At 39.5% G+C, this 26,585-nt stretch overlaps 5 protein-coding genes across 5 annotated transcripts; 3 read left to right on the top strand and 2 right to left on the bottom strand.

The window, feature by feature from the left end:
* Window positions 1-1,968: 1,968 nt before the first annotated feature.
* On the top strand, window positions 1,969-4,761 carry EPUS_08973 (uncharacterized protein; the record flags this gene model as incomplete). Its single annotated transcript, XM_007788921.1, has 5 exons — window positions 1,969-2,253; window positions 3,445-3,682; window positions 3,780-4,009; window positions 4,062-4,358; window positions 4,459-4,761. The coding sequence occupies 5 exons, from the start codon at window positions 1,969-1,971 to the stop codon at window positions 4,759-4,761; spliced, it is 1,353 nt and encodes a 450-aa protein (XP_007787111.1).
* Window positions 4,762-5,207: 446 nt separating this feature from the next.
* EPUS_08972 (uncharacterized protein) lies at window positions 5,208-6,262 on the bottom strand (the record flags this gene model as incomplete). The annotated part of the gene is made up of 3 exons (XM_007788920.1): window positions 5,208-5,801; window positions 5,853-6,023; window positions 6,092-6,262. The coding sequence occupies 3 exons, from the start codon at window positions 6,260-6,262 to the stop codon at window positions 5,208-5,210; spliced, it is 936 nt and encodes a 311-aa protein (XP_007787110.1).
* Window positions 6,263-6,687: 425 nt separating this feature from the next.
* Window positions 6,688-7,797, top strand: EPUS_08971 (uncharacterized protein; the record flags this gene model as incomplete). Its single annotated transcript, XM_007788919.1, has 1 exon — window positions 6,688-7,797. One exon carries the CDS (start codon window positions 6,688-6,690, stop codon window positions 7,795-7,797), a length of 1,110 nt encoding a protein of 369 aa, XP_007787109.1.
* A 983-nt stretch (window positions 7,798-8,780) lies between these two features.
* EPUS_08970 (uncharacterized protein) lies at window positions 8,781-9,899 on the top strand (the record flags this gene model as incomplete). Its single annotated transcript, XM_007788918.1, has 3 exons — window positions 8,781-9,425; window positions 9,477-9,517; window positions 9,575-9,899. 3 exons carry the CDS (start codon window positions 8,781-8,783, stop codon window positions 9,897-9,899), a joined length of 1,011 nt encoding a protein of 336 aa, XP_007787108.1.
* A 6,696-nt stretch (window positions 9,900-16,595) lies between these two features.
* EPUS_08969 (uncharacterized protein) lies at window positions 16,596-16,870 on the bottom strand (the record flags this gene model as incomplete). Its single annotated transcript, XM_007788917.1, has 2 exons — window positions 16,596-16,641; window positions 16,722-16,870. 2 exons carry the CDS (start codon window positions 16,868-16,870, stop codon window positions 16,596-16,598), a joined length of 195 nt encoding a protein of 64 aa, XP_007787107.1.
* Between the last annotated feature and the right edge of the window lie 9,715 nt (window positions 16,871-26,585).

Below are 26,585 nucleotides of genomic sequence, written 5' to 3'. Positions count from 1 at the left end.
ATGGCCTGTTGAGCCTATTGTGTCTATAATTAGACGAAATTGCAGTGCAAATTGGACACCAAGCTCTCATCTCACCATTGACGAAGCTATGATACCCTTTCAAGGACGATCGAATCATACAGTCAAACTAAAAAACAAGCCAATTTCAGAGGGTTACAAGGTGTGGGTTCTTGGAGATCGTGGCTACGTCTATAATTGGCTTTGGCACAGTCGAGAAAATGGTCCTGAGAGCATTCCAAAAGCAGGACTTGTTGTGCCACAAAGGGTACCTAATGGACCAAATTTAGTACATCTTGCACCCACATTTGCATTGGTTATCCGACTTGCAGAACATCTACATCAACAGTATCCAACGCGTGTTTTTTGTTTATTTCTTGACAATCTATTCTTGAATATTAACGTTGCGCACGCTCTACTTGCTCTCGACATTTGCTGTATGGGCACTACCCGCAAAAACGCTCCTGGATTCCCTAATTGGTTGATTAAGCTTAAAGAGCATAATCGAGGGCTTGTATGGAACTCAACACTTGCCGAGATTAACGGATATACACTCTGTTTTCTCTGGCAAGATAACAATGCCGTATTAGCCATGACAACTGCATTTCGCCTCAAAGATGAGACGATACTACGTCACCGACGACGGCCAGCACCTACCTCAACTAATGCTCATATCGTACGCCCCGTTTTTGGAGAATTCGTTCGTAAATGGCTCGAAATCCCTCTTGGAATCGATCAACATAACCACTTTATAGGTGGTGTTGATATTGCAGATCAACTTCGGACGAATATGACTGTTCATCGACGTTGGGAATCTCGTACTTGGCGTCCCCTTTGGTACTATATTCTAGATACTTGCTTAGTCAATAGCTATCTAATTCACAAAGGAAATTCAGAAGATACAGGCAGACGCGCTCATCGACGTTTTCGAGAAACGCTCTCCGAGGAACTTCGAAATACGCCCTATTCGGAAGCTGAGACGACAACAAACAAGCATCGTCATGGCAACAGTATGCTGACAGTCAATCAGAGGGCCCTGTCTTATAACTTGACTCGATTGAGAGTCCGTAGATACTGCGTTTGGTGCAAGGAGCATCCTGATGAGTGGAATCCCAGGTCGAAAATGCCTGTTTTGGGCGAATTGGTCAATGGAGAGCAATCTCGTAAGCGAAAACGTCAATCGAGGAGTCAATGGTGTTGCGATAGCTGCGGAGTATGCCTATGCGTAAAAGGAGATTGTTGGGAGCAATACCATAGCAGTATCAACACCATATAGCTCGCTGTTAGCTGTATCTCAACATCTCTTGGCGCCAAGTTCTAAATGACGCTAAAAGGGATCCAGCCGCACGCAGCACAAGGGATATTGAAGCTCGGTCACTCCATCAGATCTAGAGAAACGGTCTAGTTTCAGTATTCCTTAGGAAGCTTGAGTATAGCCAAAGCATTTTGTTCTTGACAACGAACTGAGTGTCTAATTTTGATGATGCCATCATTGGCAGAATCCACCTGATGTTGAGGTATGAGGCTCTGTGTAAAGATTCCAAGATTCAAATTTGGAAGAGCTTCTTGGCAAGGGCCCCTGCCAAATATGGACCAGCAAAAGTAAACAACAAAGAACTTGACCAGCTGGCTGCCAGGAGCTCAAATGGTCGGCAGGTGAGTACTCTGTCATCCCAGTGGTCGAATGCTTCGAGAACGAGGCTGATTGCTCTAGATTAAGAATGTCCATGATCTGGTCGTTATTCTCGTCTAGGTTATCAAGCTGTTTGAAAACAGCTTTGCACCACTTCCGGTTCCAGGCTTTCAGTTTGCCCTTCTCAAAAAGATGAGGTAATAGATCAGAAGGCCATACAAGGTTGTAGAAGAGATTCAGAATACAGATGGCCAATGACCATATGTCCACTGATACTCCGTAACTCTTACTCCGTCCAGGCCAAATCTCGGGCGCAGCGTACAGAGCCGTGCCACAAAATGTCTTTGAGTGCACCAGCACGGGGCGAGGTCTTCCAGACCCAGACCTGCGTCCATATTCGGTGGCTCTTCCTCCTATACCCGGCCGTACTGGTTCTGTTGGCCATCATCTTCTTCGCGGTCATGGTCTTTGAGACTCGCCGCCGAGAAATCAGCAGACACGACTGGAAGTCTTCCCCGCTGGCCTTGCTTTTTCACGGACTGGATCGACAATCGATGGGTAATGGTGAATATGCGTCCATCACCCAGGCGAACGAAATGGCACGGATTGCAGACCACACTCCGGTGCGGCTGACCCAAACGGACTACGGATGGCAGTTCTCCAAAATAGGCGTTGGGCGGTAGTGAAATGTGGGCAGAATTTGGGTAGGATCTATGCGAAACTGGGTTCTAACTTACCATACTTCATGCTCTAATACTAACGAATGAATGCAAAGTCACTTTTCAGAATTTTCACGAAGCCCGAAAATTTCTGTGGTACCCAAACCCCATCCAAAATTCAACCAGTGTCTGTACCTTTGTAACTCCCTGACTGGTTACCTTCGGGTGCCAGTACTCTACGTTGTAATCATATCAAGGACATGTCCCTTGAGTAGACCACTAGTGATTGACTAGCACTGGTGTTGCTCGACCTTTGGCTCAGCGGCAGAGCGGTCGTGGTCAGAACAAATCACACAGATTTCTAACAGTTATACTTAGGAAGAAAAAGGAGAATCTGATGATATGAGATCTAAGTATGATGTGAGTGATGCTTTTAAATAACAGGTGGGTCTTCGATGTGATTGGAGGGGAAATGGCAGTGCTGGAAATTTTACAATACTGTGGCTGTACATCGCAGAGGGCGTCTCAAACGACCGACTGTGAGTACCGTATCTTCCCTCTCTCTCTCAATAAACACCTCCCTGACATGGCACCATATGCACATGCACATGCACATACCAATTCAGGCACGCATGGCATGGCGCTGCTCTATCCGAGTCTGGCCCAAGGCAACGTATCAGACGGATGTTGAGTCATCCAGACTGCAAGGTATCGAGTTTTGCCAGTTTTGCGGCTGGGAATCATGATTTTAATGCCAAGTAATCCAAGCGACTACCGAGCACTAATCAGATACCAGAAAATCCAACGAAAATGTATCATTTTCGACGTCTTTTCCCAGGATTATTGCCATGTGACGCTCAAGTTATGGTCATCTGATGCTCTATGACGATCCTTGGTATGACAAAAGACCAGGATAGCTGCATTTCATTTTCAAAGCCTCTACGTATCCTGATCCCTGGAAGTAGGGCTGAGGCTCTATGCCAAGCCATGCACGCCAAAAGTCAATCTTGCAGGGGTGCAAACACGGCCACCTGACCCCCCGGACCACAGTCTTCACAATTTTTGATTCCCAGTGTTCTGCGTTTGCTTCACCAAACTTGTGACATTCCTTATTTTTGATGCGTTTGTGCCATCCATTTGACTCAGCTGCACCAGATTCTCCATCCACCGAAGACCATTTCGGTACAATACTGCGTCAACGACTTCCAGCGTCGCCTTGTTGGCATGGGTCCTTTTGATGGCATGGTCGGCAAAGGCTTGAAGCCTCTTACGGCACAGAAGCAGAAAGTGCACTCGCAAACCATCAAGCATGGCCCGAATACCACTTCGAAACACAGATCTCAACCCGCTCAGTCCACTTCCAAACCTTCACCTCCTCTCTCCAATGGGCAAAGTAAGAATCTCAATGGCAATGCGCCCGAGTGGATCGGCCGAGGATGTTTGATTTGACCGAGAAGAAGGAAGTGACAACTGATGATGCGCTCTTTCAGAATCCATACAGCATTCACGACATGGGATGGAGCGCCGATGGCCAAGAATCCGCTTCTTATACAACCAACGAGCTCACCAGATCCTTCGAATCGTTGGGCTGAACACGCTGGGCCAAGTACGAAGCGTAATCGAAGAGAGTAGCACAACATTCGTCGATTACTCGCAGAAGGAATACTATCATGAAATCAGGGATTCCAATGAAATGATATCTGGGCTAGTGAACGAGATGGTTGGAATCAGCTCTACCTATTTGACTTGCAGACAGCGAATATAAGAATCAGATTACGCGAGGAGAATGGAACGTGCGTTCAGTGGAGTCGGTTGATGAGGAAAAGAGACAGATATGGCTCAAAGCGTTTGGCGCAGTAGAGGGCCAAGATCCGTACTACGCGCAGCTTGCGAGGGTCAATTTTGACGGTTCTGACTTTACGCTGCTGACCAGTGGCGACGGGACACACACCTGGACATGGAGTCCTGATCGCAAGTATCTAATCGATACATGGTCCAGAGTAGATGACGATACGGTCGACCTGGAAGTCAAGGAGCGGAGGAGGTTGGGACTGCCAGAGCAGGTTCTGGTGCGGGTTTTGTGAAGAGATTGTGGTACTGGAAAAGAAGGCGTTGGAGGGAGCGAATGAGAGATTCGATCATATTGCGGAGCATTTCCAACATGGGCAGCGGATTAAGGGCTGGAATGAGATGGATGGCAGTGGTGTTAAAAGGAAGGAACAGAGGGATGGGAATGGGAACGACACAAGTGAACCCAAGGGGAAACACACCTCCACCGCTTCGTCTGTGGCTCCCTCCGCTCAATCAGACTGCGACACAGCTTTGAGAGTTCGACATGACCATCGTCTCAAAGTCGACTCGCGCGACACATCATACGATACTGGTGTCTTGCATAAAATTAACAAGACAGAAAAGGCCCTTGAAGAAAGTGTTGTGGATGAAGACGACTGGGATATGGTGACTTTAATCTAACGCTTATTCTGAAAAAGGTCTAGTCTCTCATCGTCCAATGATTAGCTTTCTACCAAATCTTGGCGTTTGAAGCATCATCTGATGCAAACGCTCACCTCTTTCTCTTTTGACGCCAGTCCTGAAATAGCTACATCCAGAAATAGCAACCATCCCTCTAAAAATAGGGGTATACTTGATCAATTTATTTTTAATTTTGGGTCAATTCCAGCAGATGATGCTCAGTGAAAAGGTTCGGGGACAGTAAGTCTCTGATTTCAATATGGACTTTGAAAGCCGCCATTTTAGTGGCAGGAACTTAATTATGCGACTTACCGTAGATTGCCAACCAAATGTTGTAGCGACGCGTAACGGCAAAATTAAAGCGTTCGCTTACCAATGACCCCAACCTTGCTCCGTGGCAGCATGCGCAAAGCCATGACATGCTCATCGCTAGCACACTGACGGCTTCACAGATAGGCCAAGTTGTTGGGTGCAGCGTCTAATCTTTGTGTATAGGCCTGCGCCAAAGGACTGAATAGACCAACATCGAGTGGTTGAAGGCGATGGGTTGTATGTGGTGGTAGAATGAAGATGAGAATTCGGAGAGAGTCTGCCAGCTTGATAAAAGACCAGTTGATATGACTTGAATGTCCGTCGACAATCAATAGCCGTCGACGACTGCCTTTTGAGCGGGTATTCTTGTCAAAAAGTCGCAACCACGCCAGCCCAAGAGCATCACAAGTCCATCCATTTGCAGAAGAGGTGAAATAGGCCTTGTCGCTCTCATGTAGATCTTCCATCCAACTGCTTTGAAGGTCATTGGAAGCGCCTTGATAGATTAAAGCAGGAGGTAGGGCAGTTCCATCGGCGCAGACGCAAGCGAGTAAGGAGATGAATTCGCGGTTCCCATCTTCTTGAGAATAGCAGATTCTGCCCCGTTCATAAGCCTCTTTTGTTAATATCCTCTTTTTGATGCTCGACTGGCCAATAAGAAGCCCCTTTTCATCCCAATTGTAGATGTTTTCGGCTGTAATATTGTACTTCTCAATTGCCTTAGTCAACTATCCAAAGTTAGTAGAAAGACATCAATATAAACGCAAAAAATGCTATACAAGATTGTAGAATCGTTCAAATACAGTAATAGACTCAGCAGAAGCACGTTCGCGATCAAGAGGATGTAAATAATGACTGCAAATGCGAGTGGAATGGCGCTTGATAAACCTAGCTGTCCAGTTCTTTCCTATGGGCCTCTTGATTATCTCCTCTGCAAGGTTCTTGATGATCTGCGATGTCGGGGGATATTTCGATCGGTTAGAGCGTCAATATAGCCCAACAGAGTATCTTCTTGTACATTATTCAGGCGTTGGTGGTAGGTGGAAGTTGCCTCCGCTCGAGAGACGGAAAGGCCTTGGTGGCGGCGCGCCAGCGTCGTTGGAGCGATTCCATGGGTCTTTGCTACCTCTGTGTAATTGAGCGAGCTCTGGCGATTCAAATGAGCTATAGCAGCCTCCATTTGAGCCATTATTGGGCTGTCAATTGGGGTTTGAAGTTGTCGTTGGCAATGGGCAAAAATGCGGCGTTGAGTGGGGGGAGCGTTGAGTGGGGGGGAGCGTTGAGTGGGGAAGTACCCTACTACGGTAGGAGGCATATTAAATGTAAGCGTGGCCCTAGTAAAATTGTTATTAACAACTCTCATACAGCTACCCTTGCCACGCTTGTACGAGGGCGTTCAACGCGTTCAACGCGTTCTACTGTTTCTATCCCCTTCTGTTTCTATCTCCTTCTACTGTTTCTATCTTCTTCTACTGTTTCTATCTTCTTCTATTACGAATTTGTACGATTTGCAAAATTCTGACTTGTTTCTGTGGGGTAATTAATGCTATAATTCAGCAAATTCTACTCCTAATTCTATAAACATGAAAATCTCTCGAAAATTCCTCTAAATCAATGGATTCTGTTAATACGAATAGGCCTCATACACCCCCTCCTCCTCCTCCTCCTCCTCCTCCTCCTCCTTCTTCTACTCCTCCTCCTACTGCCTCTGCAGTTTGTACAACTCGAGATCAACGTTTGCAGATTCAAACGCTATATGACGCTGGTCTTAAATACGCTCAAATTCGCGAACAACTTGGGTTTACTATTCGTCAAATTCAATATGCTCTAAGTCATCAAGTTACTCCGAAAAAGCGCTTAGGCAGGCCTTCTATTCTTACGCAGGAGGAGATCAATGAGATTATTACATGGATCTGTACTTCAAAGACTAATCGACGTATGCCCTGGATCAAACTTCCAATTACTCTTGAACTTAACGTCAGTTACTATTGTCTTCGAACAGCCCTACGAAAAGCAGGCTACTCTCGCCGTGTAGCACGTCGAAAGCCTCCTATTTCCGAACGAAACCGACTTGCTCGACTTCAATGGGCAATTGAACATCTCAATTGGACCCTTGATGATTGGAAGAAGGTCTTATGGAGTGACGAAACATGGGTTAATGGGGATCGTCATACAAAGACCTATGTAACACGGCGTGCTGGCGAGGAATGGGACCCTACTTGCATTATTGAACGTTTTCAACGTCATAAAGGATGGATGTTTTGGGGTTGTCTTCATGGAGATACAAAGGGTCCTGGCCTCTTTTGGGAGAAAGATTGGGGTACTATTAAAGAAGAGAGCTATCGAGCAAAGATTCTCCCTATAATTGATGGTTGGATTCAACTCAAAAGACAAGAGGAGGAACAATTGATTTTTATGCAAGATTCTGCTCCTGCTCATGCAGCAAGAGGCACTATTCGAGATCTTGAAGAAAGAGGCATTATCTGTATCAATTGGCCCTCATATTCTCCTGATTTGAATCCAATTGAGGCAGTTTGGAATTGGATGAAGGATTGGATTCAAGAGCACTATGATGATCGTCTTCGAGGGTACGATGAGCTACGAGAGGCTATAATTGCTGCATGGAACGCTGTACCAGCAAGCTATCTTCTAGAGCTGCTTGAATCAATGCCAGCTAGATGCCAGGCAGTCATTGATGCCAGTGGATTGCACACTCGATACTAAATAGAATAGACTAGTCCTAATTGAGCGATTTTGTGGCGTTCTATCTTGGCGTTTTACAAGCTGTTACTAGGGCGCGCTTACATTTAATATGCCTCCTACCGTAGTAGAGTGGTGTGGGACGGAAGTCCCACTATTTCCGTCACCTAGCTCCGGCCACTCTCCCCACACCCCTCAGGTTGTTAGGTGTCAATTCCCGGCGCCTATCACTCTCGTATGAATGCCCTTCGATGTGTCTCAGCCAAGGTTGCTGTCTACGTACTCTGTCCTCCATAACTAGGCTTTCCGCAAGGCTCATACCGGTGGACTGACATGAAACTCGCCCAAGTGCGATGCATCATGATGTTCTCTCAATTGCATTTTTTCTATCGCAATACGAAGTACTGCCCCTGAATGTTTTCATGTGCAACTAAGTGTACTTAGTGTTTCCACTGCTGTGCATCATGGAACCAGTCTTAATAATTGGCATTACAGCTTTAGCCTTTACACTTGTCAACCGCCTCAGAAAGACTCTAAATTTTATTTTGCAACTGTCTACGAAACTTAAATATGCTGATGTTAAGATTACTTTACTTATTAGTTATCTAGCAAGTATAAATACTGTTATCTTTAAAATAATCAAGATTATTAAGACACTATCTAAATATACCAAGTACAAAAAACTAGTAGATTCTCTAAATACTACGCTTAAGTACACTAAACTCTCCCTCTTATTCCTTAAATTAAAGATTAAAGGATTAAGATCAGATTCTTAAGATGAAATAAGCATGATCAATAAAATCACCATGATTCTAAAGGATGTAAAGTTCAATAAGTACATTAATAGCATCAGCAGTTATGTAAATGCCCTTAACCTCTTACTTAACGTCTTGCAAAGGTTTCCCTCTCCCTATTTAGCTTTGTGCTTTCTAATACTTGATAGCCGTTCTTTGCTAGAACAACAAGGCACCCTAAATAGCGCAGAAGCTCAGAGTATTATAGAGGTCATGGAAGATGAGACATCCTCAATCTTCTGTCTCGCAGACAGCAGTTCAATTACGAGTTGGCAGAGCAAAGCCTCGGTGTCTCCTGCAGATTTGGACATATCCTTTCAGTTTGATGCAGAAATATTGAGCTCGAGAATCTACAGCGTCGCATATCGGTCACACCTGAGACAGGTTATTGCTTCTGAAAAGCATGGAGATACCACCCCTGTGACAGCAGCTCGAGATTCTTCGAGAGCCAAGGGGGCTCACACTGACATAGACCTCCTTTCTCTAGACCGACGTGCGGATTTAGAGCACCGAACTTCATATAGGTCCGCCGGAAGAAAGTACTATGAGCAAGACGGAGATGGAGACAGAGTCATCCCAAAAGAAATACTTTGCTACCTGAAAGTGATTCTTGACGGCAAACTCCTCTCAGAAAGAACCTCTTTCGAAAAACTTGATTGGCAGGATGATGCTTCCTATGGGACAGTCAATAATGCTGCGCAGAATTGCTTGAACGCGTCTCCTGAAACGATCAACAAAAATGTCTGGCGCACAGACGGTGTCTGCAAGCTTTTTAGAAAGGACCAAGAATGTTCCTCCAAAGCACTTGAAATTGAGGATCAGTGGTCCGAGGTCTTGCATCTCATCATTGCAGAATTCGTGACCATACCGGGGAACGAATATACAAAATTCCATCTTGAGATAACTTAGACGTATGCTGCAGTGGACCGTCCCGGCATTGAGAAAAAGAGGTACAGCACAGAAATTGCAGACTTGATCGACTCTAGAATGAAAACCAACTAGCGCAGGAGGAAATTCATACCACAGAAAGATCTTTATGCTATCATGTCACAGTCTGTTATTGAACACCTGATCAACAACGACGAGTCTTTGACAAATACAGAACATGTTGGTCATGTGGACAGCCCGGTCATGAACAAGAAGAAATTTATCCACGATGTTGCAAGCTCACACAAACACTTACTTGCACTTTGTGTACATGAAGATCTTCCTCTGATCTGCTTGTGGCAGATGCTCTATCTTAGGCCAAAGCCTGTTCAATTTCCACTAGGAACCTCTGACAAACCGCCTGCAGCTGAAAAGATCAAGTTTGAAAACCTGATATTCAAATAATGGTTTTTCATCGCCTACCGTTTTCCAAAACCAACAGATGCTAAAGTCTACTGTGTTAACCTCACAGATAATGATATACTTCCTATTAAAGGCTGTAATAAAATAAAACTAATCAAATTAGGCGTGTTCAAAATTATATATAAGATTCAGATTTAGCTAGAACATTATCGCTTTATAGCTATATAATTCTGCTTAACTCCTAAGATATAAATATAATTAAACTAACTTGTAATCACAAGATAAAACAAGCGTTTTTGCTTTAAAGAAATTCAGAAACAGTTATATATTTAAAGATTTTAAGCAAGAGTCAAAAGTCCTTTAAAAATTAGTTAATATGCTGTATAAATATATTACTCTTTATTATACGTCTTAGTATTAGGGAAGACATTTCTTTATGCTGTTTCCTCTGGCTTCTTATAACCTGAAGGGATATTAGAAGCAGGAGCAACCTTAATTAAGTAACCCTAACTTTATATTATAAGAGTTAAGGCAGCTTTAGGGTTTAGCTAATAGTCTGCGCTTTATATATAATTTTAATGGATAGCACCACAACCTTAAAGGCGAGAACATCTTAGTTTTCAACGAAGGCGACAGTGGCGGGCCAACTCTAAAAATAGCAGACTTTAGGTCAGCAAAAATCCGTGCTCAACGTTCAGCTCCACAAGACGAGAGTTCTCCTACAGATCATTACTCCCAAGGAACTTCGGCTTATGAGGCACCAGATTATATCATTCGTAGTGAGACCTCACACCCTTACAACGTGTAGACGCTTAGATGCATTTTTTTGGATTTTCTTGTTTGGACATTCGGTTCGCTTCCTTCCGAGCTAGAGACTTTTTCCAAGCAAAGATGACTAATCAAAGGAGGCCAAACGAGCAACGACACCATGTTCTGGTACATCGAACATGATAGCGGATATTACACCACCCACTGGAAACCTTACGTCAGAAAAAGGCTTCAGGAACTTGAGGAGCAATGCAACTCCGACAAAGGCAGAGCGGTTTTCAAGGAACTGGTGTTGACGACTAGTAAAATGCTCAGAATGGACCCTTCGAAGAGGCCCAAGCCGTACGAGGTGCATAATGACATTGAGAGAATGACACTTTGGGCCGAAGAAGCTGTGAAAGAGCCAATGACATTGAGAGAATGACACTTTGGGCCGAAGAAGCTGTGAAAGAGCCAGGTTGGAGCATTCAGAATATTGGATCAGTTCCATCAACTTCGAAGTCTGAGACTTCTGGTGAGTTGGATGGTGATGGGGTTCCAGTGATCGCTTCGCTTAGCTATCTAATGATGGATAACAGAGCGATTTTGTGAGCACCCGTGACTTCAGAACAAAACAAGACGCGTAAGAGGTATTAAACCTGGTCTTCCAGAAGTACCCTGCTATGCTATGGAATTTCTTTAAAAGTTCACGAATAATTTACCACAGTCAGTTGCGTCTTCAAGTAGACACTATTCTAGTTCAATATATCATATTTGTACATTGTCGACAAAATTGATTGGAGATTGAGGACATTGACAGCAAGAAAAGTCCCTTGGTCCAATTTTGACGAAAGAACTATCACATTAATATCAGCGTATTCCTCCATCTTTATTACGATGTAGCCTTTCTCGAGGTTCCAGACTCTACATCTATATCCGCACATTCCAAACCCCACCAAAATCGGCGAAACCCCACCAAAAATATAAGATTTTTAATTCACAACTGAGACTTTTCCTAGGCGTCAACGTATATGTTAGTTTTGATAAGATTAGTCAAAATTAGTAGATCTATCTTTGATAAATAGAAGTTTTTATATCAAATACTACCGATATCTTTTTATGGTGACTTGAGTCAAAACTTGATTTTTTAGAGAATTATTTTGTATGAGCGACCACATAAATGTTGATAAAATTTCAGATTGCTCAGCTAACTTCTAAGTCAGCTTCAACCTCCACCATTTATATTTCTGAAGACTTTAAAGGAAAGACTTCTATTAGATAAATCGAGATCTAATAATTCTTCGTATATTTATAGAGTATTAAATATCGTTGACGCCTAGCAAAAGCAGTTATAGAGTATTGAAAACTACTATTTTTGGTGTAAAAATTGGAAGTGGGTAGAAACTTTTGCGTTAGTACTGTAGCCAAGCGCAGTTGCTAAGTTCATCCGGAACAAGCCAGCATACTCTGCACCAGACCGAGATAGGACTTTGCCCATTAAGCTACTGTCAAACGGAGGAAGATCTTTTAGTAAGATCGAATTTTGAATAGGAGAAATTGAAGAAATTGGATATGACGGGGCACGATACGATACTTGGCTCATGAATTGAACGGAATCTGCTCTCTAATCTCCTCTTCTACATCTTGTAAGAAGATATCAACTCATAAACTGCCGCAAATTCATACGAGCTTCCCGGTATTACTCTCCATCGATACATATAGTGCTTCGACTTTCCTAACTCCAAGTCTTTCATACCCATTCTTTTGTTGGTTTCCTTAGACAGCCAATATGTAGTAAGTCTTCTGGGGATTTTCTTTCGCGTTGTTACGCATCCTAACAATAACACAATGTATGGACTTGGACTTAATATTAGTTGCCAGATCAAACTATAGAGACCCCACTCTTCCTTGATCAGCGAAAATGCCATGCTCTTTCTCTTGTTGTTCTAGTCAGCAATTTTTGAATTGCCTAATCCTGACGATTATTGCTTCCTAATTGGTAGCAAATCGAAGATCTTCGGAGTTTGGAACCCTGAGGTGTGAAGTTAATACAAAATCGATTCCTCTGTAATATGCTATCCAGGACTAGGATGGTAGCTCTTTTCCACCTGGATAAATAATCAGAGCTATCCTCTTCTCGTTAGGCTGCTTCTACAAAAGGAGTCTACTAAGGAAGCAACTAAAGACTCTATATCTTCCTTCTGTCTATAAGGCACCCTTTATACGCTTGACTAAGCTAGAGATCGTAGTACTCTTATCTAATTTATAGAAAAAACTATATTTTGAATACTTCTTAAAAAAGAATTAGATAAATTTAATTATTTAATAATACCTTAATACTGTAAGCTATTAAGGAAAATTAGGATTAATAACGAAATATTACTTCCCTAGTAGGCTAAAGTATATAAATTATAATATTAAAATATATTACTATATAATAACACTTAGCTATAGTCTTATTATTCTAGTTATATAAAGTTATTATAATGTATATCTTCCTTATACTCTTAATACGTCTGTTTCGCAGATATATAAATAGTTTAGTAAGATAATACTTGTTTTTGTAGTACCTAAGCTCTCTTATTAAATAGCCCTTCATCTATATTTTTGTCAAAGTTGCAAATATTAAACTATCTGTCTTTCATATCTTAGATCTAAATATACTGAGACCTTAGATTCCTCTTCAGGAATCCAACTTTATAACTAGTTGCCTTACTTGTAGTAATAATGCAGTAAGCAAAGGCAAAGATGTCTTTTATAAGCCTAGCTTCTTTTTCTTAATCCTCTAAGTTATTTTGAATAATGTATATAGAATTAATCCAGAGGTATTCTTTGCTAAGTTGTTAAGTTATCTTAATAGTATCTTGAAATGTCTTCGGAATATTATTAAAGCTAAATTCTTCTAATTAAAGAGGATAGTTATCCTTAATTATACAGAACTGCTTCTTCTTCTTATTAGTTAGAGTACCCTAGTAATATAAGAGTGTAATATAGTCAGGTCTATTATTTTGCTCTAGTCTATAAGGTTGCTTCAGAAGTTTTAATATCTTAATACTAAGACCTCTAATAAAGATAATCTTTATTAGCTAGTATGGTTTTCGCTTGCTATATATATGATTTTAGTCGCATTCTTAAAGCTATTTACGTAATAATTAAAAGTATAAAGCATTACTAGTAAGGGAATAATTAATTATTTATATAATAGAAGGTTCGGTTTTAATATTATTCTAGCTATTTATTAACAGTCCTTTTATCAATATAAACTAGTAAGTAATATCTATATTGCTAAAGAAGGGTAGACGAACCTAAATCAACAAATAAGCGAAGAATATATAGATTACCTTCGGCAATTTTTAGTGCTAAACTATTCCTGAATATATTAATCCGCTTCTGACCCTTATTATGATGGCGAAGGACCACGTGATAGAGTAGCTCGTAAAGAGCATAATCTTTTACTGGAGTGTGTAATTCTGAGATAGTAACAGAGTGGTCAAAAGAGAGCAGTTGTGTGCAGTCTAAACATAATCCCGTCGAAAGACCTTTCTTCCTTATTAGTCCTTAAGGTAAGCAGTCTATTTAAGCAATTAGATGTACACAGAGTCTAATCCAGTAGGATCACTGACAGAAGGTGGATTTAAGGGGCTGTTTACTAAAAAATTCCGTGGCAAAGAGATTGTTAATACGACACTTCCACGATACTTAAGTAAAAACCTAAGCGAATGTAACACCTAAAGAAAGTATGATCTAGATAGATTAACTTACCTCCTACATTAACAAGCACACTACGGTCAGCAGTCATCGTATCTCGCCTATCTCTGATGATCAACTTACCAGCTATACTAATAAGCACACTACAATCAGTAATCATCACGTTTCACCCATCTCTGATAGATCAACTTACCCTCTATACTAACAAGCACACTACGGTCAGTAGTCAAAACATCTCACCCATCTCTGATAGATCAACTTACCGCCTACACCAATAAGCACACCACAGTTAGCAGTCATTACATCTCTGATAGATCAACTTACCTCTTATAATAACAAGCACACCACGGTCAGCAGTCATTATGTCTCACCCATCTCTGATAGATCAACTTACCTCTTACACCAACAAGCACACCACAGTCAGCAGTCATCACGTCTTACCCATCTCTGATAAATCAACTTACTTCTTATACCAACAAGTAAACCACAGTCAGCAGTCATCATATCTCGCCTATCTCCGATAATCAACGTACAAACTACACTAACAAGCACACCATAGTCAGCAGTCATTGCGTCTCACCTATCTCTGATAGATCAACTTACCTCCTACACCAACAAGCACACTACAGTCAGCAGTCATCACGTCTCACCCATCTCTGATAGATCAACTTACCTCCTACACCAACAAGCACACTACAGTCAGCAGTCATCACGTCTCACCCATCTCTGATAGATCAACTTACCCTTTACACTAACAAGCACACTACAGTCAGTAGTCATTATATCTTACCTATCTCTGATAGATTAACTTACTAGCTACACTAATAAGCACACCATAGTCAGCAGTCATTGCGTCTCACCTATCTCTAATAGATTAACTTATCCTCTATACTAACAAGCACACTACAGTTAGCAGTCATTATATCTCGCTTATCTCTGATAATCAACTTACCAGCTGCACCAACAAGCACACCACAGTCAGCAGTTATCATGTCTCACCTATCTTTAATAGATTAACTTACCCTCTACACTAACAAGCACACCACAGTCAGTAGTTATCACGTCTTACCTATCTCTGATTAATCAACTTACTAGCTACCCTAATAAGCACACCACAGTTAGCAGTCATCACGTCTTACCTATCTCTAATAGATTAACTTACCTCCTACACTAACGTACACCACAGTCAGCAGTCATCACGTCTTACCCAATTCTAATAGATCAACTTACCCTCTACACTAACAAGCACATCATAGTCAGCAGTCATTACGTCTTACCTATTTTTAATAGATTAACTTACCCTCTATACTAACAAGCACACCACAGTCAGCAGTCATCATATCTCGCCTATCTCTAATAGATCAACTTACTATCTACACCAACAAGCACACTACAGTTAGCAGTCATCACATCTCACCTATCTCTAATAGATTAACTTACCTCTTATAATAATAAGCACACCACAGTCAGTAGTCATCGTATCTTACTTATCTCTAAAGATTTACTTACCTCCTACACTAATAAGCACACTACTATCAGCAGTTATCACGTCTTACCCATCTCTAATAGATCAACTTATCAATTACAATAACAAGCACACTACAGTCAGCAGTTATCACGTCTCGCTCATCTCTGATAATTAACTTATCTGCTACACCAACAAGCACACCACAGTCAACGGTTATTACGTCTCACCCATCTCTAATAGATTAACTTACCTGCTATATTAATAAGCACACTACAGTCAGCAGTTATTGCATCTCGCCTACTCTAATAGATCAACTTATCTCTTACACTAACAAGCATATCATAATTAGTAGTCATCACATCTCGCTTATCTCTGATAATTCAACTTACTATCTATATTAATAAGCACACTATAGTCAACAGTCATCACATCTTACTTATCTCCTATTATCAACTTATTATCTACATTAATAAGCACACTATAATCAGCAGTTATTATGTCTCACCCATTGTTACGCGGAAAGCCGTGCAACAGGGTATGAGGGTGCTATAGAGATAGCGGAGAGTCACGAAGAAGCTATAGAAGGCAACTGTATGACTATGTCGATTAGTATGGTGAAGGCTGAACTATCTAAGTGCTATGGAGGCGAAAAGCGAGGTATGACGCTCAGAGCGCCAAGCCTGCCCTAGCCCTCAGCCCTAATACCCCTCTGGGCCATTGCGCAGGTTATGTCGTAATAGTTGCCGGCAGCAGAAAAAGGCCACGGCCTCGTGGTCATAGAAAAGAACAGAAATAAGCAGAAAAGACAGCATCTCTCAGGGCTGAAACTCCTTCCGCTTTTGGTCTAGCGCCGCAGCCGCCCTTGTGGCTCTCCATAGAGCGTCGAGCCGTCAGCTTGTCGACGCCCTCGGAGCCTAGAGCGCTCTAGAGCCTCTTCGTACGCACTAACTGACTCCTGGGCCTGCTCTAGCGCCGTTAGATCCTCCCAAGTGTCATCTTCAACTTCATATCCTTCCCATCTGACCTTGTATGATATCGCCTCGTCGTCGACGAGCTTGCCAACTATCTTCTCTACCTTCCACTGCTCCATTCCTTGTTTGTCGATGTGATCAGGCGCAGGGGGGAGGTTTCGTTGATAGGGGTCATCGTCAGGGCTCGGAGCAGGGTCAAGATAGATCTTGCTAATCACTTGGTGGATTTTCCACACCGCAGGCAGGTCTATTCGCAGCGCATTACCCTTGCCAACTGCCTCGAGTATACGAAAAGCTCTTGTGTATTGTGAGGAGAGTGTGAATTTGCACGTAGAGGGCAACAAGTAGCTCTTTAGCGAAAGGCGCAGCCTAGCCCAGCTAGAGTCGAAAGATTAATCTTAGGCTGCTTTATTAATCATTACTTCTGCTGTGATTTAGAGACCTTTTACAGCTATATCTCTAGCAGCCTCACGTTCTTATATTAACTGCTCTAGCGCTTTTAGAGCTAATAGCGTTAGCTAAGTGCTAGGAGTAAAACTATAGATAACCTAAAACAGAGTCTAGGTAATAATAGACAAATAGTTGCTATTAAAATAGAACTTAATTATAAGCATGAATTCCTTCTAATTAGTTTAAGTAGTATTAATATAAAAATACAGCATTATTTTTAGCTCTTAATTAACGCGTTTTAATTAGTTATTTACTAAAGAATAGTATGCTATAATATAGATTAGTTAGGTGCTAGTTAATTTAAATACTCTCTTCTATAATATAGCTGTGAATTAAGCGTCTTAATTAGTAGTAATAGTATTAGGTAAGCTATAGCCTCTTCTGCAGAAAATGTTATTCTAGAGGCACTTAACCTATTCCTTAGCTGTTTGCGCTTTCTTCCCTATTTTGAAAGCTACTTACTTTAAGAATTAATTAATAATAACAAGTATTATGTTATGCTTATCTTCAGGGGGCAAATCAGTAATGAAATCCATTATTAGGGAGTAAAAAGGTCAAGGAGGCGCTAGAAGTAGCTTTAATAGCGGCATAAAGCCTACGCGATATAGCTTATTTATTCTGTAGCCTATATAGTAATGTACGTACTCTAGAATCTTCTTGCTTATTTTAGGCTACTATAGACTAGCTAGTGCTTCACGCAGCCTTGTGTAGCCGCTATATAGCTGATTATCATGTGTAGCCTCTAGCATGGCCTTCCTGTAACTTTAAGAGATAACAAAACGCAGCTCAGTCTATTAAGCATTGATTCAGACTAAGTTAGAGCTATTTTCTTAATGAAATAGAGTGTAAGGCCTATCAAGTAGTTACTAGAGATTTAGAACAGATAAGGTTATAGCCTAAAGCTGCTCAAATATCTCGCTAAACTCCTCTTTAACTTCTTTACAAAGTCAAGCAAGTTCTGTATCTTCTAGCCCTAGTAGAACTATATTAAGAAAGGCTTGCTTTTCTTCTTTAGGTTAGTGCTAGCTATGCAATATAATAGAGAGTCTAGATAGGGCATCTAGCATAATTATATCTTAGCCTTTCTTATAAATAACGATTATATTATTCTAATACTAACTTAGAAAGACAGCTTATCTTTGCTAGTAAGTATTTATCTTAAAGAGAAATTATATATATAGTAATCTTGCTACTAGGATAATAGGGTTTACTTAATAGTTAGTATAGATAATAGTCTTTATTTATTTAATATAGATTTGTAAGTGCTTAACTGCCTAAACAAGTCTAGATAGCTCTAGATCTGTTAGTTAATAATTGCATTTAGTAAGCGTTAAGCACTTTAAAAGGAAGATAATAAGCCTTAGTATTGTTCTAGAAAGCTTAAGAGAGTCTTTAGCTTCTGTGTCTTTAAGTTAATATATAGTAACACTAAAACTAAGCTCTTTTAAAGCGTTAAGAAATATATATAATACTTTTACAGGATCAAAATAGCATAGAATCTTTACTACCTTAGTAAATATGCTTTTAAGATCTTTAAATATAATAGTATAGTTGTTCTTCTAAAGCTCTCTAAATTCCTTTGTTCTATAGCTCTTTCTCTTCTGTAGCTTCTCTAGTAAAGATCTCTTCTCTCTTTAAAGGCCTTAAAAGATAATTGTTTTGAGCTATTAAAGAGTCTTAAAGCATTATGTAAAATAAGAGACTTACTAACAGTGCTAGCCTATAAAGCCTATAAAGCGTTTAAGGTCTTAGCTATTCCTAGGGATATCCCACTTAGCTATAGCCGCGAGCTTCTCCTTTGTAGTTAAATATTTAAGTCGGCTAACAAGTTTTTTAAGTGCTACAAGCTCTTAGAAGCTGAGATAGGTCTTTATAGCTTTAAAAGTATAATTAGCATTAGCAAATTATCAAAATACAGCATCTAGATCCTATAGATGCTAACTAAATAGCCCTCTTATAAAGATATTAACATTATTAACATAAATATTAATAATCTTCTATAGTAATCTAATAAGCAGACATTTGAACATTCGTTAATTATATGCTAGAGAATTCTTGAAACCTATTAGTATTATATAAAATAGCTCTAAGCCTTAATATAACGTTATAGTAGTTTAGTATTAATTATTAAGGTATGTAAAATGTTAGTAAAAGCTAGATACAAAGTTAATAAAGGAGATGTAAGTGGCTAAAGCTATTACAGTAAGGATATCCTTCTAAAGAGGCAACAGATATATATCTAACTCTATAATATTATTAAGAGATTATAAATCTATTACAGGTCTAGCCTTTTTGACTGCTCCTTCTAGGGTATACTTGTATACTATAAATACTGGTAAGGAATAAAGTAAATACTTTACTAGCGCTATTTACTCTAGCTTAATATTTTTATTAAATATATTATTAATAGCTTATTTTATACACAGAGCATTATAATAAGGAGGTTAAGGCTTAAAAGATAATACTCTAATTCAGAAGCAACCTTAATTTATAGTTATTCTTCCTCTGATTAGTGCGCTATATTAGGCATATTATTAAAAATGATTACAAAATACTTTGCTAGTTGTTAGAGCTGCTTTTATTAGTCTAAGGGCAGCCTTTTATTAATATACCTCTTAATAAGTAGAAGTAAAGGAGTCAGAGACTACTATACCCTTAAGAAGCTTATATTAATACTCTAGATAGTATGTTTCTTATAGCTAGGCAGTAATAATGTTCTTAGTCTTCTTTATAAAGGTCTCTAAACTACCTGTATAGTTTCACAACTCTTAGGCTAAGAAGCTATTAAGTACCTCTATTATTTGTGTTATATACGCGAAATTCCTTATGCGAATTAATTCTGCTGTGCTGAGTATTGTGCTACGCTTAATCTGATAAGGCTTAGCATCCTAATTAGAGAACATGACTACGTTCTAGGTGGCTAAAACAACTTTATCTAGTATCTTAGGATAGCGAGATATAAATAGAAAGTCTGTCTTGCTAGAATAATTTATTTAAAGAGTAACTTGGCCTACAGAATTAGTAAGTATAATGCAGTCCTTGCCTATATAGATAACAAAATTAGCTATAGGCTTTTAAGTAATTTAAAGGCGAATAATAGTAACAGGCTTTCTATCCTTGCTAGATTAATAGAAAGTGGCTAATTAATAAGGGATATCTAGAATTAAGTTCTAGACTTTGATATAGTTAGTACTAACAAGCAGACTAGTGCCTAAATTATTAAAAATAAGTGTTTTAATCTCGAGTTTTAAAAAGACTCCCTTATTACTTTAGAGGTAAAAGACAAACTTTGCTAGCTTAGAGATCTTTTTTCTTCCTTTAATACCACAAATAATTAGATGTTTAATAGCTTTAATAGTATAAGGCACGCTATCAAGTAGCTTATAGTTTATTGCTAAGCGGCCAAAACTAAAGTCTACAACAGTAGTAAAGATTTGTGTGATGTTGCTATTAGCGCTTAAATATACTTTAACGTAGGTCTTAGTAGAATTAGCTATTCCTTTTAGCTGCTTGCTCTTTAGTTTGGCTATAAGATTAATAACTGATGAAATCTTTTTAATAGTATAAGCGCTAAAAGCCTTGAGATGACTATAGAATTGATTACTAAATAGAAACGATTCTTGACATTTGTGACACACAATATCAAAATTGGCGAGTATCTCCTTATTAGTGTTGGCTTCCTCTTCGCTAGAGTCCTTATTAAGCTGTTCTCGCCATACTATATAAGCGCGCTAGCGATATTAATAGTCCTTGTCAGGTTCTTTATTAGAAGATACGTCCTCTTCCTTAGCGTTAAAGGCCTTCTTCTTATCTTTAAGAGGGCATTCGAAATTCTAATAGTTGGCTTTTAAACCTCTAGGTGAGCACTTTCAGCAAGGGTATAATGGACTAGTGCTAGAAGGAACGTCTCTAGCTTTAGCAGAGGTGTTAAAGCGCTGCTTAGCCTCTTCCTTACTCTTCTGCTTCTTATAGTCTCTATTATATGATTTCTCAGCATATCAATCAGGTCTAAAGGCTATAGAGTAGCTAGGTTAAACTCAAGAGCTGTAACAAGGTTCTTTAGCCTTAGCCTTTTCTTTATAGAGGCGTCAGTAATTATCCTATACTTTGTACAGAAGGTTGCAGAATTGTTATAATGTAGAGCGGTTGTGAGCTGCTATAGAAAGCTGTAATTCCGGGGCGTATTAAAGGCCTTTATAGACTTTTATAATAATATCTTCTTTAGAAGTTATGCTAGCAACATATAGCTTGCTGACTTTCTTATTAATATACTCTGCTAACGAATAGTTTTAGTTTTAACAAAACATCTCTTTATTTGTGTTAGAGCGTAGTTAAGCATTAGTACTTATAAAATCTTGCTTAATTACCTTAATTTATTAGGCAAAGGATTCTAATAAAACTTCCTTCTTATCTGTTAAGAGTACAAAGTACTATATATAAGTTATCTTATTATCTAAATAACAAGATAAAAGTATAGTAAGCTTAGAAGCATTATTTTGATAAATCTTCTAAGTATTAGTAATTCACTTAATAAAGATGTGAGCTAACTTCTTATTCTGACAGCTTATAGGCTTGAAAAGATATACCTTAGAGGGTTTTAGAGTCTCTGCTTTTGCTGTTGCTACTAACACTTGTTGAATCTTAGCAATTATCTCTCTATTTATAGCAGATGTACGCTCTAGTACCTCTCTATTTATAGCAGCCACGCAATCTAGCGCCTCTATAAAGGCTTGTTAATCCATGACTAGAGAATGTGTAATCTTGCTTGTTTCTTTGATTTCTTCCTTCTTATCTGCTTCTTCAGGTTCATTATTTGTATCTGCTTCCTCAGGTTCACCCTTGTTCTTTGTAAATAAGGCTCGACCAGTAGCAGGGTTGTGGGCGCGGAGAGATCGTACTATGCACGCAAGCGCTCTGTAGGACTTATATTTGCGCTACCTAATAAACAACTAGTAGAGACGAACCGGACTAGCCTGTTTCAAGGATTTCTGCGACTTCTGGATGCCTGGCGAGTCTTATCTTGCGCGCAGGCGTTAACAGAGGTCGGTTTGTAGAGAGGAGGGCAGGAGAGCGTTGAGTTTGCTCAAGGAGGACTCGAAAGGCTCGAAATTTGAGGATTCGAAATTTCAGAGATCGAGAAGGTCAGAGAGCTGCTTGAGGCGAGGAGCTGGCCTAGCAGGTTATCAGTGAGCCGCAGGGATACCTTACAAGCTCAGGAGGGTTGAATTTCGAAGGATAGGCCTTGACGAAGTTCGAGGGTAGGCAGGGTAGCTGTGGCGCCCGCAATTAAGCGTTCACCGGCGTGGCCACTAATTGTTACGCGGGAAGCTGTGCAACAGGGTATGGGGGTGCTATAGAGATAGCGGAGAGTCACGAAGAAGCTATAGAAGGCAACTATATAACTATGTCGATTGGTATGGTGAAGACTAAACTATCTAAGTGCTATGAAGGCGAAAAGCGAGGTATGACGCTCAGAGCGCCAAGCCTGCCCTAGCCCTCAGCCCTAATACCCCTCTGGGCCATTGCGCAGGTTATGTCGTAACACCCATCTCTAATAGATTAACTTACCTCCTACATTAATAAACATACTACAGTTAGCAATTATCACGTCTCACCTATCTTTGATAAATCAACTTACCTCCTACACTAATAAGCATACTACAGTCAGCAATCATTATATCTTGCTCATCTCTAATAATTAATATATAAACTATATTAATAAGTACACTACAATCAGTAATTATTATATCTTACTTATCTCTAATAGATCAACGTACCTTTTATATCAACAAGCATACTATAATCAGCAATTATTATATCTCATCTATCTTGATAGATTAACTTATCTCCTATATTAATAAGCACACTATAATCAGCAGTTATTACGTTTTACCTATCTCTAATAGATTAACTTACCCTTTATACTAATAAGTATACTATAGTTAGTAGTTATTACATTTTATTTATCTTTAATACATTAACTTATCAGCTATACTAATAAGCACATTATAATTAGTAGTTATTATATCTTGCCTATCTCTAATAGATTAACTTACTAGCTATACTAACAAGCATACTATAGTTAGCAGTTATTATGTCTTACTTATCTTTAATATATCAACTTATATCTTATACTAATAAGCACATTATAGTCAGTAGTCATTACATCTTACTTATCTCTAATAAATTAACTTATTACTTATACTAATAAGCATACTATAGTCAGCAGTTATTACGTCTTACTTATCTCTAATAGATTAACTTACCCTCTACACTAATAAGTACATTATAGTTAGCAGTTATTATATCTCGCTTATCTCTAATAGATCAACTTACTAGCTATACTAATAAGTACACCACAATTAATAGTTATTACGTCTCACTTATTTCTAATAAGTTAACTTACCTCTTATAATAATAAACACACTATAGTTAATAGTTATTATGTCTTTAATAAATTAACTTACTAACTATAATAATAAGCACACTATAGTTAGCAGTCATCACGTTTTACTTATCTCTAAAGATTAACTTACCTCTTACACTAATAAGCACACTATCCCTTGTGACCCCGAATACATCGAAATGAGAGTCCTTCCTATTTGGGAATAGCTTATTCGCTTATAAAAAGCTAATTAGTATAGTTACAAAACTATAAATAATATCATTCGAAAGCTAAAAGAGTATGCTCTTAAATAATACTATTTATAGTTTTGTAACTATACTAATTAGCTTTTTATAAGCGAATAAGCTATTCCCAAATAGGAAGGACTCTCATTTCGATGTATTCGGGGTCACAAGGGATAGTTAGCAGTTATTGTATCTTACTTATCTTTAAAGATTAACTTACCACCTATACTAATAAGCACACCACAGTGAGTAGTCATTACGTCTCACCTATCTCTGATAGATTAACTTACCACCTATACTAATATGCATACTACAGTCAGCAGTTATTACGTCTTACCTATCTCTGATAAATCAACTTACCTCTTATATTAACAAGCACACTATAGTTAGCAGTTATTACGTCTCACCTATCTCTAATAAATTAACTTACTTCTTATATTAATAAGCATATCACAGTTAGTAGTTATCACGTTTCGCCTATCTCTGATAGATCAACTTACCCTTTATACTAATAAGCATACCACAGTCAGTAGTTATCACGTTTTACTCATCTTTAATAGATTAACTTACTAGCTATACTAATAAGCACATCACAGTTAGTAGTCATTATGTCTCGCCTATCTCTGATAGATCAACTTACTAGCTATATTAATAAGCACACTACAGTTAGCAGTCATTACGTTTTACTTATCTCTAATAGATTAACTTACCTCTTACACTAACAAGCATACTATAGTCAGCAGTTATCACGTCTTACTCATCTCTGATATATTAACTTACTTCCTATATCAACAAGTACACCACAGTTAGTAGTCATCGTATCTCGCCCATCTCTAATAATCAACTTACTCTCTATATTAACAAGCACACCACAGTCAGCAGTCATCGCGTCTCACCCATCTCTGATAGATCAACTTACCTCTTACACCAATAAGCACACTATGGTTAGTAGTCATCGCGTCTTACCCATCTCTGATAGATCAACTTACCTCCTACACTAACAAGCATACCACAGTCAGCAGTTATTACGTCTTACTTATCTCTGATATATCAACTTACTTCCTACATCAACAAGCACACCACAGTCAGCAGTCATTATATCTCGCCTATCTCTAATGATCAACTTACCCTCTATATTAATAAGCACACCACGGTCAGCAGTCATCGCGTCTCACCTATCTCTGATAGATCAACTTACCTCTTATATCAATAAGCACACCACGATCAGCAGTCATCACGTCTCGCCCATCTCTGATGATTAACTTACTAGCTATATTAACAAGCATACCATAGTCAGTAATTATCACGTCTCACCTATCTCTGATAGATCAACTTACCTCTTATATCAATAAGCACACCACGATCAGCAGTCATCACGTCTCGCCCATCTCTGATGATTAACTTACTAGCTATATTAACAAGCATACCATAGTCAGTAATTATCACGTCTCACCTATCTCTGATAGATTAACTTACCCTCTACACTAATAAGCACACCACAGTCAGTAGTCATTATATCTCGCCTATCTCCGATGATCAACTTACTAGCTATACTAATAAGCACACCACAGTCAGCAGTCATCATGTCTCTGATAGATCAACTTACTAACTATAATAACAAGCACACTACAGTCAGCAGTTATCACGTCTCACCCATCTCCGATAGATCAACTTACCCTCTACACCAACAAGCACACCATAGTCAACAGTCATTACATCTCACCCATCTCTAATAGATCAACTTACCCACTACACCAACAAGCACACCACAGTCAGCAGTCATCATGTCTCTGATAGATCAACTTACTAACTATAATAACAAGCACACTACAGTCAGCAGTTATCACGTCTCACCCATCTCCGATAGATCAACTTACCCTCTACACCATCAAGCACACCATGATCAGCAATTATCCTTCTTCCTTATATAGCGTTATATACCTCCTATATTTTAACGTTCCCATTAGAGATTTGCCTTAGATGGCCAAACTATATACATACTTCCTACATCTCTGTTAGATCAACACATTTTACAACACATCTCGCCCATCTTCGATAGATCAACTTACCAGCTACACCAACAAGCACACCACGGTCAGCAGTCATCGTATCTCGCCTATCTCCGATGATCAACTTACCAGCTACACCAACAAGCACACTACGGTCAGCAGTCATCGCGTCTCGCCCATCTCCGATAGATCAACTTACCCTCTACACCATCAAGCACACCATGATCAGCAATTATCCTTCTTCCTTATATAGCGTTATATACCTCCTATATTTTAACGTTCCCATTAGAGATTTGCCTTAGATGGCCAAACTATATACATACTTCCTACATCTCTGTTAGATCAACACATTTTACAAGCTTTGCGTTCAGGCCTCACGTGAAAGTCTTGGTGAACCCATGAGGGAGCTTGTTCCTCTGCGAATGCCATTTCTGAATATTCAATGTAAAACCCTTCCATAATATAAGAGGATTTTGACCGTACTTACTTTGAGATATGCTATCTACTCCTTGAGCGCGAGTTCCTGGCTGAAGCACTATTTATTCCTTCCGTTCTTCGAAATAGTTCAGAAGACAAACTGTCCAGACTGGTTAGGTTGTTCGTGATTGCCCACTTTCCAAATATATATTGTGCGGGGTAAGGCCCGCTATGGCTTGGACCATACTCGTGCTCCCCGCTCAGCGCTCGCCCCCACTCAAATCCCAATTTTTGCAATTTTTGTCCGCAACTTCAGCCAACAACCACA

Source organism: Endocarpon pusillum, assembly GCF_000464535.1.
Source record: "Endocarpon pusillum Z07020 unplaced genomic scaffold C725403, whole genome shotgun sequence".
Taxonomy (NCBI): domain Eukaryota; kingdom Fungi; phylum Ascomycota; class Eurotiomycetes; order Verrucariales; family Verrucariaceae; genus Endocarpon; species Endocarpon pusillum.
The sequence above is the reverse complement of the archived record's forward strand: the minus strand, read 5'-3'. Positions and strand labels throughout refer to the sequence as shown.